At 40.2% G+C, this 16,867-nt stretch overlaps 1 protein-coding gene across 1 annotated transcript in view; it reads right to left on the bottom strand.

Annotated features, from left to right (window-relative positions):
- Window positions 1–11,400: 11,400 nt before the first annotated feature.
- The window catches only part of arhgef18b (rho/rac guanine nucleotide exchange factor (GEF) 18b), a 41,225-nt gene continuing 35,758 nt past the window's right edge, over window positions 11,401–16,867 (bottom strand). Inside the window, exon 32 of the mRNA XM_068707367.1 lies at window positions 11,401–16,424. Coding sequence (XP_068563468.1) covers window positions 16,108–16,424 — 317 coding nt within the window. The 3' untranslated portion in view covers window positions 11,401–16,107. The remainder of the gene's footprint in view (window positions 16,425–16,867) is intronic.

Genomic DNA, 16,867 nt, shown 5'->3' with positions numbered 1-16,867 from the left:
TTAACATTTCCAGATATTTGGATCTCTGTAACATCATGTCCTAAATATTTAAAGATGGCGAGTAAAGTTCTAAATGTCTTCAAATTTGATGAGCAGAAAATATTCCTCTAAAAAGGCTCTGCACTCCATGCATATACACTATAAATGACATGTTTTGTGTAACAAATTACATAAAATCTTTAGGGGATGCCCTACAACAAACACTTGAGTGACATAATGCAACGCCATTGTTAAATCTTTTCAAAGCCAACTGAAAAAACTTCAAAGGCTGCTGTTAATTGGATGTAAAAAAGAGGCTGCTCCAAAAAGTCCCCTTCTGTAGCCATGACATCATGCCTGTAACAAGCTACGTCCAGTCAAGCATGTGGACATGTTAGTGCCAGTGTGGGTACAATAATTCATCAAAGGGTGATGTATGGATTTTAAAAATACAATGCAGACGTGCATAAAAAGATGAAACACCTCTCTCTGAAAAGATGACCTGGCACTGGACAGCAGGATGAGCAGGCCGGTCAAAAGCTCCTTTTGTCATGCAAAATGTGCTAAACGGGCGATTTCAAACAGATCTTGCCGACAACACAATTAAACCATGGTGAATAAATAGACATTTGAAAGTCGACTGGAGACAAAAGAACCTCAGAGTCCGCCAAAACCAAAAAAAGGGGGGGAGGGCACACTGCCATAACAATCTGGATCCTGGATTAAAAAATATATGGTATGTCTTTGCATGTGTGTGTTTGGTTTTTGTGTGCATATGAATTCACGGTTAATTTGCATATGTGTTCTTGGTGATGTTTGTGCGTGTGTGTGTGTGAGGTGGGGGAAGAGCAGTTACGGCTTCTTGTTAACCCATAAGAAAGGGGGCAGCGAGGTGGAACCGACAGGGACGTTGCACCACCCAAATATCGGTGTGTGTCTGCTGGCCTGAGACACCCAACTGGGGCCTCCGCCTGCACTGGATGGAGACAAAGACGCCTTGATGTGGCCAAAATCGACCTTCTCTCACCTTCCCCAGGGGGCCTGGAAAATGCCCCTGCAGGCCATTTCAGACCAAACCCCACAATCAAAGGGCAGATCAATATGTACCTTCTGGCAGAAACAGATCTGATCTGACAGATCTGCAAAAACTACCTTTACTTCACAAAATCAAGAGAAGTACAGCCTACTGACTCTGTATATGTTGTTTGTTAACTGTGTTTGTGTGTGTGTGTGTGTGTGTGTGTGTGTGTGTGTGTGTGTGTGTGTGTGTGTGTGTGTGTGTGTTTGAAATTAAAATACCACCAGGAGCCACATCTTAAAAGCTGTGGACTGTCTGAGGAGACTCATTTCTTCGCAGTTACATAAGTGTCCCTTGCAGCAAATCTCTGTAAGCAAACATCACTCTTTCTCTCCCATATTCTCTTTACTTACTTACTTTCTTTTCACTTTACTGGTGTGAATATTGAGAAAGACACAACAAGCATGACCTTCAAGACTAAATTAATACAGCAAATGTTGTCTCTCCCCCCTGTGTCTATGCTGGTTGTGGTGTGGCATCTTACTGACTCCCCCCCTCTCTCCCCCCCTTCTCTCTGGCTGTGGGCATCTCTGATGGCAGCAGCTATGAGGTTTCCTGGCTGACTGAGTAAGCAAATGAGGAGTAAACAATGTGAGAGACGGACAGACAGACAGTCAGACAGCCTAACCACTGGAGCGAATGCTCTTCTCTGCTTGTCTGAAGTGTGCACGAGTGTGTGTGTGTGTGTGTGTGTGTGTGTGTGTGCTACTATGGAGGGGAGCGCTCAGTATCTTGACAGGTCAGCTAGCACCAGGAGGAAAAAGAGACCTGAAGCCTGCATACTAAATCTGCACTTATATATTCAGAGCCTCTGCAGACTGAACCATAGTTTACCATATTTGAAACAACATTTTCTATCACACTGGAAGGCCACGATGAGATACTGAGATACAGTCTATCAACAATATTTTAAATAATAATAATCAATTTAAGTAGCATGTGATGAAGTTTCAGCTGCCACTTCTAATAATTGATGATTTGATTAAAAAAAAAAAAAAATCTAATTTAAATAACATTGTCCTCAAAAACAAGCTAACTTAAACACTTAATTTTTCATAGAATACTAAACTATGACTATTTGGACATTTTTGTATGGCTTACAATACTAAAAGTTTTTAATAATTTTTTGAAGGCAAGCTATGGTTGTGTTTTCTTTACATGTTTTATGACATACTGCACTTTTATGACAATCACATACTATACTCATGTTTTTATGGTGTACTATGCAATGACTTTTTGACATTATTTATGACATACCATACTGGGACGTATTTGACATTTTATGACCTACTGTACTATTACTTTTTTGACTTTTTATTAGAATACTATAACGTTTTTATGACTTTCTATGCTATGATTTTTTGTACTTTTTTATAACATATTATACTATTTTACCTTTTTTATAACATCAAGTTCAATTCATGTTTATGAAATTTTTTTACATACTATACCGTGATGTCTTTGACACTAAACTATGACCTTTATGACATTTATTGTGACCTACTATACATAAATGTTTTTTCACATTTTTAATGCATACCATATTATCACATACTCTGATCTTTTTATTACCTTTTTTTACAAGATACTATACTATGACTTTTCTTTTTTTTACTTTTTTATGAGATACTATACTATGACCTTGTTTATTTTTATTTTTTATAACATACAATTGCGTGACTTTTTTATTTTTCATAAAACATTATACTATGATTTTTAATGATATCCTATACTATGATATTTTTTACATATTTTGTATATACTATACTTTTTAATACATACTATACTTTGACTTTCATGACATTTCTTTGACATACAACACATTGACTTTTTAGACTTTTTACAGCACACTATATTATGACTTATTTTTTTACTGTCTGACATACTGTACTATATGTTTTAAATATTCTATAGCATACTTTACAATTACTTTTGTGATATTTTGTACGCCATAATATACTATAACTTCTTTGAGACACTATAGTATTGCATTTTTGACATTATGATGACATAATATGACCCAACTCTATCCAATACTATACATTGTCTGATAAGACCTTTTTACATTTGAATGGGATACTATTACTTTTTCAGCATGTTTATAGACATACTATACTATGTCTCTTGTGACATTCTACACTGGGACGTTTTTGAAAAATGTTTAGACATACTATACTATGACTTTTGTGACATACTGATGTTTTTGACATTTTTTAGACATACTGTGCTCTGACATGCTGTTCTTTTAATAACCTTTTTAAAAACATAATCTACCATGACTTTTTTAGAAAGCCAAAGAGCTGATGGTGGACTTCCACTGTAGCAAAGACTCTCCTCCTGTACCAGTGATGATGAAGTATTCTATGTACTTTTTTTGGACTCTGTAGTGGCGTCAGCCATCTTCTATGGAGCGGTCTGCTGGGGCAGCAGCATCTCGACTGCGGACTGGAAGAGACTTACCAGACTGGATAAGAAAACCAGCTCTGTCCTTGGATGCCACCTTGATTCAGTGGAAACGATGGGAGAAAAAAGAATGATGTTTAATCATACATGTCCCACCCTCTGTAGGGCGCTCTGTAGGCATTGGTGTCCAAAGGAAAGACACTGCAGGTCCTTCCTTTGCGCTGTCATCAGAATGTACAATTAAAATTGCTCCCTGTAGACCGCAAATTCTTGAAATTCTTGAAATTCTTGAAATTCTTAAAATTCTTAATTCTTCATCCATTTGTTCATGTGCAATATCAATATTCTGTGAAATCTCTATATTCTAAGCAATATCTACATTTCAGATACCCTATTTTCATAGGGTGCAATATGTGCAATAATGTAAACTCAACTCATATCTTTACTGTTTACTTATTTATTATATCTTGTTTTGTTCTTCATTTATTTCTCTTGTTGCTGCACTGTCCCCTTTTTTTAGGACATTAAACAAATAAAAAAATGGCGTACTATACTATGACCTTTTCTGACATTCTTTATAGCTTTTTCATGATGTGCTATAAATAAATACAAAATATAGAACATAGTGTGCCATTAATTACATTATGGTACACTATGTTCTGACTTTCTTCTGCCATCTTCTGCCATTTTTATGGTATACTATACGATGACTTTTTTTGCAACACACTATACGAAGACATTTTTATGACATACTTCATATTGACTTTTTATGACTTTTTTATGATATACAATACTAAACTAAGACTTTTTTATGATTGGGGATGCAGTTTGAAGTATTGAAATGAACCTCGGATGATCATCATACAATGCCTGCATCTCATTCAGGGCCGCACAAAACATTGGCCCGCAGGCTGCACTTTGAAAAACTACACGCCACATGACTACAGAAGCTGCAAAGCATTGTCAATGGAAACTAGAATTTTGTTATTTGTTTTTTTCTATGGCACGGTTTGATACCATAACTTTGAATTAAGGATACAGTACTGGTTTAAGCATCTCACGAATCCCCACATTTATCTTGTGACCCTTTGCAGGGGGCCCAAGCCCTATACTCTGGACAAACTACCTTATGTATCATAGTTAAAACTACTTCCACCTTACATAACTGCAATAGTAAAATGTGTTATTTGCGCATAGATGAATTAATAATGTCATACTGATACTTTACGTACATTTTTGCTGATAATACTCAATAGGATTTTGAATAAAGGACTTCTTCTCATAAAGGAGCATTATTTTACATTGTTCTACTTTTGCTAAGGACAGGATTTGTGTACATACTCCATCTCTGCCCACGATTTTGTGAATGTGTAGTTGCATGCCTCTCCGACAAATGGCATTTTTAAGATGCCTCTCCCCTCCCATGTTTTTTTTTCAGCAGATGTGGGCGTACCATCTGAAATATGCACCCTGGTAGAATAGCCATTGTGATCATCCATCATGTCACAAAGTCAACACGAGGACAGTTTCATTCACAGGAAAAGACCACAAAGGCTTTGTCTGCTGACCTTAGCCTATGAACAACAACTGTGGGCTGAGCAGAAACGAGCCAACGGACATTCCAGGCAAGCCTGGCATACTTAGATTCATGCGATAAAAAAAATGCTCTTCCTCTTTGTCACAAAGACACAGCAAAGCCCTTTGTGTTTTTTTGTAGGAGATTTTTCAAAACATAACTGTCACTTCCTCTGACTCTCATTAATAAAACAGATTAATTCCCAGTTGGGTTGGAGCGAGGCTCAAGGAGGGGGTTGCTGAAGGTTGGGGGTAGCATGGAAGGGTTTGATATGTTGCCTGAGGTGACACGCTCACACACACACACACACACACACACACACACACACACACACACACACACACACACACACACACACACACACAGCTTCACCAATCAAAAGCCCCTTTCTGCATGGAGAGAGAGAAAAAAAACTTCAAAAGCATCATCTATAGCCTGATGAGAAGCTGGAGTGTGGCAGATGTAAACCCGCCCTCTGGCACATACACACACACACGTACAGAAAGACACACCAAACTGAGTTATGAAAACAAGCCACATGCATGTGTGAGTTTGTGTGTGTTTGAGGCAACCCCTTCTGTTGTTGTGTCCGGCTTCGGATGAGATGTGACACTGAGGATGAATAATACAATAGAGAGATACTCGGACGTGTCAGCAGCATCTGTCTCTGTCTGGGGCTGACGTGTGTCATCCTCCCTCCTCATTCAGAGCAGAGAGCGGGGGCTTATACAAAACTAATGAAGCAGACACACGCCGTATTAACACACACACACACTCATGCATGCACGCACACATATAGAGACACACAAACTGAACGAGGGGTGCCATGTGGCCACACTGAGGCATCTCTCTCATCTCAAATTCCCCAAAAGAGCCTCACTATGCTTTTGATACACAAAAAAGTGAAAAATGATCTCAGTAAAGAGGAAAGGATCAGCAGAGGTGGGTCACTGCAAATATTACTAGCAAGACCAAAACACTGAATGATTTATGAATCGGCTGTAGTGAAAAGCTGGTTATTGCTCGGTGTATTGTTCAGAGTTGTAACTGAACTGAAGTGGACTTTGTTCTCACTATCAAAGAAGTCAATGGACCGACCGCTGTGCTCCGATTGGCTGACAGATGCCATTTCCCAGAGGGCCAAGGGAACAATAATTAGAAGACAGGAGAGAGAGAGAGGCAGTAACAGACGAATAACAGAGATGGAAGAGAAAGAGATTAGCTGCATTTGAACAATAGTGCAGTCTTCCTTTGTTTGTGGTGGAACAGGTTCTTGTGCAAATAACAGCAGATGACAAAGCTTTCATCGGAGCTTGTGTCACATTATCATATTAGCATACTTAATGCACTTTAACATTTTGCCAAGAATCTTTGACATGCTAATGGTCTGAAATAAGACCCATGGATTAAAAAATGAAAGAGGAAAAAATGCAGTATGTGTGTTTTTGGTGGATGTGTTTACAGTGTGTTGTGCATGTGTGTGCACGCCCCAAGAGTGATTACATTGGGTTGGCAAATAGTTTCTCCTCTGTTGCATAAGATTTTTCCTCAAAGGTGATGAGAACCTCAGCAGACGACTGAAGGCTTTTAACTGTGAATAAAGTCAACAAGTGAATCAGAGGTGCTCTGCATTTGGCAAGAGAGAAACGCATTGAATGTGGATGTGGTCGCTCCTCCAACTGAACATCACACCTAGCTGAGTTTGGCTGCAGTCTATATTTATATTGCACATTTATTTCATCATTTAATTACTGGTTACTTTGTATAATAAGATTTTACATCCAAAAATGAGTTGTTGAAGTTAAAATGAGCTCCACCTTGAGCAGCTATAACAGCTAAATGCTTCTTACACATTAAGGTATAATAACTTAAAGTATGTTTTACTGACAATACTACTGTACTTTTATTTAAGTACAATTTGAAAATGCAGGAACTTTACTTTTACTGGAGTATTTTTATACTGTTGTAGTTCTACTGTCACTGAAGTACAGGATCTGAATAGTTCTACCATGCAAGGTGCCACCTACCCATCACGACTAATCATTCACTAATCATTCATACACCGCCAGAACAGCCTGTGGGGGCAATTTGGGGTTAAGTGTCTTGCGCAAGGACGCATTGACATGGATTAACGGAGCTGGGGATCAAACCGCCAATCCTCTGATTGAAGGACGACCCTGCTCTACCACTGAGTTACAGTCTCCCCTGTGGTTTCAGAATTTGTGAGTACTTTTACATTTTATGTATAGATTTTTGGACGTGAATGTTGTAGTAAACTTCCTGTCTGGATGGGCTAAATTGCTCATTTGGACACAGATCCAGTGCAAGTCCAGCAGGGGGACGGCGGCAACTCAACAGAGATATGCCCATCATCAAACAGTGGACAGTACGGAGATATTCAGCTTTATATGGGCTTTGGAGTTTATTTTCTATCAGCACACTGGCACACACATCCACCCAGCTTTTGTCTCATTCTGGTGTTTGATTTTGCAGCAGTTAATGGCCTTTTGCTCTTTTGGCAGCGTCTCTCCATGTCCACCCCTCCCTCCCTCCCTCCCCCATCAACAGCGGCCAGACAGCCATCCAACATGCCAGCTCTGGTGGGAGGCTGGCGACAGCTCAGTTCCAGCTTCTAAATCAGAGAGGCTGTGTTTAGATCCCCCCCGTAGAGCAGCACTACACTTGCAATGAGCTCTGCTGTGCTCCAGTCTTCCAAGATGAAACTGGGATGTGCTGAGGAAGCTGTATGCAGCTATTCTCACCCCTGTTTGTCCATTTCATGCTGAGTCTGTCAGACTATCCTAGAAAACATTCCCCCCTTTTCTCCATCATCAGCTAATATTACAGTCAAGAAAAAGACTAGCAGGGACGAAGAGTGCTGTAGTGGTTCTTGCATAAGCACTCAAGGAAAATATCAAAGAGCACACACGGATAAAGAACACAAAAAACATCTTATTTAGACAGAGAAAGCAACTTTTCTCTGCTTTTGATGATGTTGAAAGGTTCGTTCTGGAGTGAAGTGCACTACCTCAGGCTACATTCTTCGAAAGGGACAACAAATCCTCCCAGAGAGTTCTTCAAAAATAATACAGGAAGGTTTAAGTGCACCATCAACAAAAGTGCATCTGATTTACCTGATAAAGTGGGACCCTACAGCTGCCTTTTACTCACTTTACATTCACTTCACATCGCTCGCTGGTTTTAAGGGCTTCCTGCCGGCCTTTTGTTCCCATTTACTCCAGACAATATGTTTACCACTTCTTATTCCAATTTTCTTAAAAGCACTGCACATGTCCCCAAATGTACTTTCAGCAACAACTTTGATGATGGTAAGAAACTTTTACACATTTGGTCTTTCCAGGGAGAAATGCAGCTACTTTATTTGCCCACATCTCCACATTCTGACATGGAGACGGTTTTCCATGCTATAGCTGCCAGGAGGCTATTTGTCTTGGCACCACCAGCGTTTGACTTTAAAAAAAAGAGTGTGTGCATTTGTGTGTGCATGAGGGAAGTTCTTTCTACTTCTCTGAAAATGCCACGGAGACCTCCCACACTGCATCAGCCTTGAACGATAGCCTACTGCATCCTAAAATTACACAATTACAATTAATTTACCGATGTTAGTTATTGTACGGATAGAGAACCGTATAAAATTGTGAAAGGGTTGGTGATCAAACAACTGGCAGTTAGACTACAGGCTTCATACAAAAGGAATTTGCTGCGGTCATCAGTAGTGAACTAAACTTTTTAAAGAGTTTCAGAAAGGAATAGTTCAACTATCAATTTTGTTAAATATACTTATTTGATTTCTCGCAGAGACTTAGATGAGAAGATCGCCACCACTCTCAGATATATTGAGTGGTATCAATCTTCTTCTCTTCTCTTGGTAAGAAAGCAAATATGCTGATTTCCCCCAAACTATTCCTTTAATCCTAGATTTAACATTAACACGTTTTGTGGTCAAATAACTTGTCGCCATGAAACTCAAACGGACACAACTATATGAGAATTGAATGCGTTTACTCTTCTCTTAGGAACAGGCTGATCTATCACAATGGTGGCAGTCATTACTACCTGGTGCATTGCAATCAGCACACAGGCACATGGGAATAAAACTGGAATGACCAGACAGTCACCAGGCTACAGCTGACTGCAAAACGCAAATACGGTGAGCACAAAGAGTGAGTCAGCACAGAGCACACTTCTTTTGTAATCCATCTCCCCCTTTCAATTCACCTGAGGAGTCTCTTCTGGCAGAACAATAGCCCTCTCCCTGATCTGATTTCTACCTGGCATAACCTTTATCTGAGGGGGCCTTTTCACCATTGCCCCCACACAGGGACTTCCTTTGTTGATTCAAGATGGAAGATCAGTTGCGCAGTCTGGAGGAACAACGATTCTCATTCATCCAATGCAAAGCTATGAAGCAGACAGCAATCAGTCCAGGTTTACTTATCACACTTTACAACCCATGAGAAATATCTGTATGTCTGAGGAGACACACTGCTATAAATATGTAACGACACAGTCGTCGTCAGGCCACAGACCTTTACTGTTCTGCTCTTTATCTATCACTGATAACAGCTACAACCTGAATAATTCAAACCTTATCTTTTAACTTATTTGTTCAAACATCTCTTTTTCAGAACGTACCCTGGCCTGCCAAGGAGGTTATGTAAGCAGAATTTGAAGCAGCCTTGGCTGAGAGACATGTTTTCCTGCCGACTATCTTCCTGAAATCACCTTGGGTGTTAGTGAAGAGGAGCGATAGAGTCTGCTTTGTGTCTTTTCAACAAAAGGATCTTTGTGTCAGCCAGGAGCGATGAAACAATACTCAGATAAGCAGCCATAAAGCACATTCCTTCATAGCATCAGTTAAAAAATAGCAAGCAGGAAGTTGAGAAGGGTGTAATCTGGTTCATAAACATTGCAGGTTACAGTGGTTCCCAAACTGCGGGTCCTGACCCCCACAGAGGGTCGTGAGATAAATCTGAGGGGTTGCAAACAATAAACGGGAATGCAAAGCAGAAATAATGTTTTTATACATTTCCCTAATGTTTGCTCTGTTAGCAATGTCTGTCAGTTCCACCACATTGGTCCTGACTGAATTATCTGACCAACAACTGGATGGATTGCCATTAAAATTGTAGACGGACATTCATGGTTACCAGAAGGTGAAACTCACTGACTTTCGTGATCTTCTGACTTTTTCTTTACCACCGCCACCAGGTTCACATTATCAGAGGTATAATTATAATAATCAGACATCTTATGATTACTCACATAAGACAAAGGGAAACCTCTCAAATGATGACACATATGCAACCAGTGACCAGGGTTGCAAGTGGATATTGCTTGATTTTGGGAACCCCTGAATTTTAACTGTTGTGTTGCTCAGTAGCCAGGCTGAACTCTTTAAACAGCTCATTCCAATCTGCATTGGAAAGTGCAGAGAAGCTGTTAACGGAAGAGCAAAAACAAATACAAACCAACTGCTGACACAGAGTCTATCAAACCAAGATTTGTCTCAGCGTTTTATGAGCCTGCAAGGAGGTTCGTCTGCACGTCTGTCTCTGTGGAGCGTCTATTTGTTTAACTTTGCGGTGAAAAGTGCCTCTGACACAGAACAACAACAGCCAAGACTCCTGACTTCCTGCAAACTGCATTACATAAAATGCCTATGAGCTGTGAGACGCTTGAGTTGAGAAGGATTGGAAACGTTGGATGAGAGGGGAAGAGACGGGGAGACATGAAAAGAGCAGAGCAGTGGAAGGAACGAGACAGAAACAAAGACGGGAGTAAAATGCAGCTTCCCTCCACAGGGGAAGCAGCCTGGAAAAATAATTGTTGAGAGGAGACAGAGGAAAGCCACTAATGACAGCAGACAATAAAAACAGGCCAGTACTGTAGCGTCTTCCCAGCCAGAATGACAATAACACAGGAACCGACAGCCCCGCTCTTAGCAAGGTCTACAGAGGGATTGAACAGCCACAACCACAGCACCTGAAATAGAGCTTTGTCTGGGAATAGACTGTTATTAGGTCGTCTCCTCACAGGGTCAATAACACTGTTACTGCACCTCCTAGACGCGGAGGAATGGTTGAGGTGCTATCTAATTGGGTGGTCAGGATTATTTTGACAAGCAGCGAATAGAAAAGTAAATATTGAGGCAGAATTATACTTTACATGTGGTAGTTGTTGGGGCAGTGGAGAAGAGCAAATCCCTGTAAATACAAATTTACTTGAATAGGAATCATTGCATGCTTGACTTTCGCCTAAATAGCAATGATCCACATATGCAGCAAACGAAACAATTAGTGTTTGTTGGCTGGGATTTAAAAAAAGACAGCAAATACAAAAATCATTTCAAGACTTTTTTTTATTACTAAACTCTCTCTAAGGCAGCAGTTTGTGTCCACAGGTCGTTCTAACGTCTCGCAGTGAATAAAATAAAACGGTACAAAAATCAGTTCTGCTGTGTGCTACAAACGTCATTAGACAGCTCTTGGTAAATAAAAGTTCACAGACAATAATAATAATAAGCATTATAAACATTCATTTTCCCCTTCAAGTATGCTACTATCCAAAGTGACTAGTGTAAAATTGGCTGAGGAAATACAATATGTTCATGATTATTTACACATTACAAGTCCAAAATGCGCCTATGAGTGTGTGTGTATATTAATAATTTTTTTTTTTTAAAAACACGACTGGAAACAAGTCGGTTAGAAATGTTTCCGCTGTGTTTCTGGTGGAGAGAGAGCGCGCGCACACAAACACAAACACAAACACACACACACACACACACACACACACACACACACAGTGATGTGACTGACTGGCTTCAAAGTTTTAAAACGGAGCAGAGGTTAAGCATTTCAGTACAGCGAAAGAACATTTAAGACTGGAGTTGATCCAAACAGCGGCACCAACAGGGCAGCATCCACCTCTTCTGTTGAGGTTTCACACCAGTGCTCCTGCTGCCTGACATCTCTCACTCACTTAAAGGAGACACATGGAAATACAGGAAAATGGACAGACAGATGTCTTGATAAGTCAAGCCTGAAAGGTCATTCTTAAGCATGAAAAATTACTTTGACAATACCGTCCCATCTCAATCTCCACTTGCTCTTTCCAGAGCTTTCAACCAAATCCCATGGTCTTCATTAGCAGATGGATTTTGCTCATTTGACCAGCAGCTGCTATGATTTCATCAAGAGCACTTTAAGGACTTCTTGTCCATGTTGGCCTGGAAGTTAAGCATCGCCTTAACTTTCCTGAAGAAGACTGTGTCATCTGGTTGAAAGCTCTGGCAAAAAGCTTGTAAATGAAGGTTGAGTTGAGACCTGTGTGTCAAAGTCTGGGACAATATTTATGTTTTTATAGGGCTCCATCCAACGAGAACCACCAAGTATGTTCACATGCACCTTGTTGCTGTGCTTAAGAGATGGCGTACACAAATACAATGACTTCTACAAGTGTGTCAGATGAGCTCATATCCTGATAATGAAAAACTCAGATGCTATAGTTGGGTTGTGCCACTATAAACAGAATATCGGGGAACTTCAACACGCCATTTGAGTCATTGTTTGTGTATGCTCTGGTTTCAAAGTGATTATCTATACAGAGATATTTCAGATCAGGACGAGAGGATAGAAAAGATAAACAAACAGCAAACCCAAAAATTACACCTGAAGCAGAATATGAGCTGGCCTACAGTGTACTGTAAACACACTTGTTGCGGACACTCCCTGGAGGATGTTTAATAAGTAATAACACTTTGAGGATGACCACACAACAGCACAGTGTCATTTATCCTTCATATAAGAGCACAGACAGGAACCCAGCCGAATGCGTCTTTGGTTTAACCAAATGAAACAAGCCGATGATTTCGTTTTCACCACTTCTACATTATATTGGTGAAACATCACTCATGAATTGCTGGAGAAAGACAACACACAGTGCACCTCAGCATCAATGCTACAACATCAACAAACATCAGGAGATTAAATATGCCTTCGTTCAACAGCAATGGCCGATTGTGGTTTCTTTAAACTGCCACAAGTCTATCCAAGCAGGGCATACCGTGTTATACATACACACCCGTGTGCGTGAATTCTAAGTGTATATACACATATGCAGAAACAGAATTTTGGCTGACTTTTGCATCATGATGCACGTCAAATATCTCTGTTCCTACTACAAGAATGTGTATAAGGAAGCCGGTGCGGAAGATATCACATTAAGTATGTACAACAATATACATAATATACATAAACACTCAGCTCAAACTCACAGCTTCAGAGACGAGCTTAACTGGACAAAGACCAAGAGCTCTTCTGACATGTTTCCCTCCAGAGACACAAAACACATTATTGTGTCAACTACTTCATGATTTAAAGGGTTCTCAAGTATCTACAGAGAAAGACAATCACATGGACATCTCCATATTTCTTCTGTGGGGAAAAGGTAAAGACAGGTCGACAGTGGTTTTTGCTGCAGGACCACTGCACCCGGTCACAGTACCGCTTTTCTACCAGCCACAGAGATTTAAGACCCAGCTAATGAAATGTCATCAGCAATCAATAAAACACACCGTCAATGAGACCTCAGAGTTTATATTAAAACTGACATTTTCACATACATCTCAAAAGATATATCGGCTCTGCTAAAAGAAACCCATCCTGACAAATGTACTGTCAATTCAGCAAAATGGAGTCCAGAGACACAAGCTTTCAAAAACATGATTTGTCAATAACATGAACTTTTCATTAAAAATGAGGGCCGAATATATACACTTTAAATTGCTTCAATTGTTTCTGGCCACCTTCAGAAGACAGAGATATAAAACAGTGTAACTGAAATAAAGGTTTTGTGCTTCAGTTTGCACATCTAGGCTGTATATTCTTAGCTGTTTACGGTTGTAAATAACTCAGAAGCTTTTATTCTACTGGATCGCCTAGCGCAAAATCATAAAGACATATTCTAGTTTAGACAGACAAAGGAATGTTTTGGAAAGTCATGGACCCATGCGTCTGAAATAAAGGTGAATTTAAAAAGGTCATTCTTAACCTTGAAAATATTAATTTGACAAATCCGTCCCATCTCAATCTCCACTTAATGGCTCTTTCTGATGCTTTCAACTAAATCCCATGGTCTTCATTAGCAGATGGAGTTTGCTCACTTGACCAGCAGCTGCTATGATTTCATCAACAGCACTTTTAGGACTTCTTGCCCATGTTGGCCTGGAAGTTAAGCATCGCCTTAACTTTGCTGATGAAGACCATGGGATATGGTTGAAAGCTCTGGGGGAGGGGGCCTGTAAATCGATGTTGAGTTAGGACCACCAAGTATGTTCACATGCACCTTGTTGCTGTGCTTAAGAGATGGTGTACACAAATACAATGACTTCTACAAGTGTATCAGATGAGCTCATATCCTGATAATGAAAAACTCAATGCTATAGTTGGGTTGTGCCACAATAAACAGAATATCGGGGAACTTCAACACGCCATTTGATTCATTGTGTATGCTCTGGTTTCAAAGTGATTATCTGTTTATACAGAAATATATCATTTTTGCTGCAGGACCACTGCACCCGCTCACAATGCCGCTTTTCAGATTAAAATGTTCCAATGCATTTCAACTCTGTATCAAATTGTTGTGATCATTACTTTTGTTCTTTCGAAAGTCCAAAGATCCAAATTTTCTCTTTTCTCTCCCGAAGCAGTTAAAAAGTAAAAACAAATTGCAGCATGGAATGTAATGAATTGTACAGGAAAGCTATGGTTTTTCAAATTGACATGTCACGTGTTAGAAGTGATCTTTTATCAATCAGCTAACCCACTGCTGTTAGAGCTCACAGCCATGGTGGCAGAAACAAAAATTGCAACTGTATGAAACGTTTAGAATTATTATAAAATAAAATGCAAGGATCATGACCAACCTCTGTATTTTTGAGAAGAGACACTTTTAAGAAATGCAAGAAAAGACCTAAAGTAGACTAATCTCACATAAAATCAAATTGAACAGACATATTAAAGACATCCCTGACTTTGTCTCAGACTGCACGAGTTGGAAAAACTGAATTTGCCACAAGCTGAAATCTCCCTTAATTGAAATTAAGCATTATTAAACAACAGCCTGGAAAAAACTAAAAGTTAGCTTCAGGTTTCACAACCAGTCACAACACGAGCAGTGTATTCCACAGTTCAGGCCATCCGTAATAAGCATGGTTAAGAAGAACAAGGAGGACAAAATTAAATGAACCATCACAATTTTGACACCGAAACAATACACATTTAGTCCATAAAAGTTCATTCATTAGTCTGGGATGGAGTATTTACACTGTGCAAATGAAACACCGAGCAGAAAGTGTTCCTGTACTAGGAGTTGGGTCATTTCGGAGTTCCTGTTGAATCATTTCTTGTGGTTCCGGGTTCAGTAGAAGCAGGTGGTTCAGGCCCGGGCGTCATCTCTGCACCCTTCACTTTTTCATGCTTCACTAAACAGGCTGACTGCAGTGTCCTGAAAAATTACCCGACCGTTGTTTTTGTTTTTTTACATTGCTTCTTTCAGTCAAATCCCCTTCTGCTCTCGCGGCTAATGTCTTTGGATTGGCTTAACTTCATTTAAACCTTTTTCATACATGTTACAAGAAGCCTTTGTTTTGCCAGATTTTTCCTCCTCATACTTGTTGTCCTCTTGAGTTAAGAAATTAAACTAAATTTCAATAAAAAAAAACAAAAACTGAGGCATCTTTAAAACAAAGATGGGGTAACAATGTTAAAATAGAAAAGAAAAACTTCTTGAATAACATTTTTCTTTCTTCATGAGCCACTGAAGTGCTAACAAGGGCTCTGCTTTCTGTTATGGATTGCTGCAGCTTTGTACAGGTATTTAAACCATCTTACTTCATAAACCCGCTATAACACCACACCTGTACAGTGCTCTCACACCATCAAGATCTTACTATCGCATGCAAGTGGCTCCTTAGAATGGGACACATGGAAGCAACTATCCTATAATTCTTCTTTTTTTTGCGATCAGCAGTTGATCTGAGGGGACTTTAGAAGAAGATGACATCCTCCTTGTTGAGGTCTTCTGCGGCGGTCTTGTAAGATGGCGGCATGCTGTGGCTGTGGGTGAGCCCGTGAACATGTACCTGGGCGTTCGAACTGAGGCCCTGCGGCTGCACATGGGACTGGAACTGGAGGGAGCCGGTGGTCTGTGAGTGGGGAGGGATGGTGGGAGGCTGCATGGAGGGCTGAGGATGGGACTGTGCAGGGGGCATGGGAGGCTTCTGAAGACTTTGAGGGTGGGAGGTGCTGATGGAGGAGGTGGACTGGGTGTCTGGCCCAGCATTGTCTGGCGGACTGAGTTGATCTGTCACAGACAAACAAGGAAGGCTATTAGAGAACATGGGATTACTCCAAAAATAACATTAGGGCCGACAGATTAATCCTTTGTACCTGTTTATTAAAGCTGGGCTTACACAGCCTAACTGAAATCTATCACCTGAAATCCTGCCAGTGTTTCTTTGTCAATGGTAATTGTGAGGGCACAGGATTAAAGTGTTAAAATGTCTGTGTCAGCAGTACAGCCCGTCATTCATCCCAGAGAGGCATGTGAAATTGATAGGTGTTTACACAGGGTGAGGCTGTGCATGAATACAAGCTATAGACAGGAACGTGATCGGGTGGGGTCCGGTTTGCCCAGGTGGAGAATGTGTGTGTCTCATGTTTGTGTCTGTGAGAACCGAGTTTAATAATGCAGTTGGCAAAGACAGACGAGAGGAGATTGTGTTTGGGTTTGCCTTGACAGAGCAA

The sequence above is a fragment of the Cebidichthys violaceus genome, unplaced genomic scaffold (assembly GCF_023349555.1).
Source record: "Cebidichthys violaceus isolate CVI_PGR_0920_01 unplaced genomic scaffold, fCebVio1.0.p SCAF_13, whole genome shotgun sequence".
Lineage (NCBI taxonomy): Eukaryota > Metazoa > Chordata > Actinopteri > Perciformes > Stichaeidae > Cebidichthys > Cebidichthys violaceus.
This window is presented reverse-complemented; position numbering and strand designations above follow the sequence as displayed.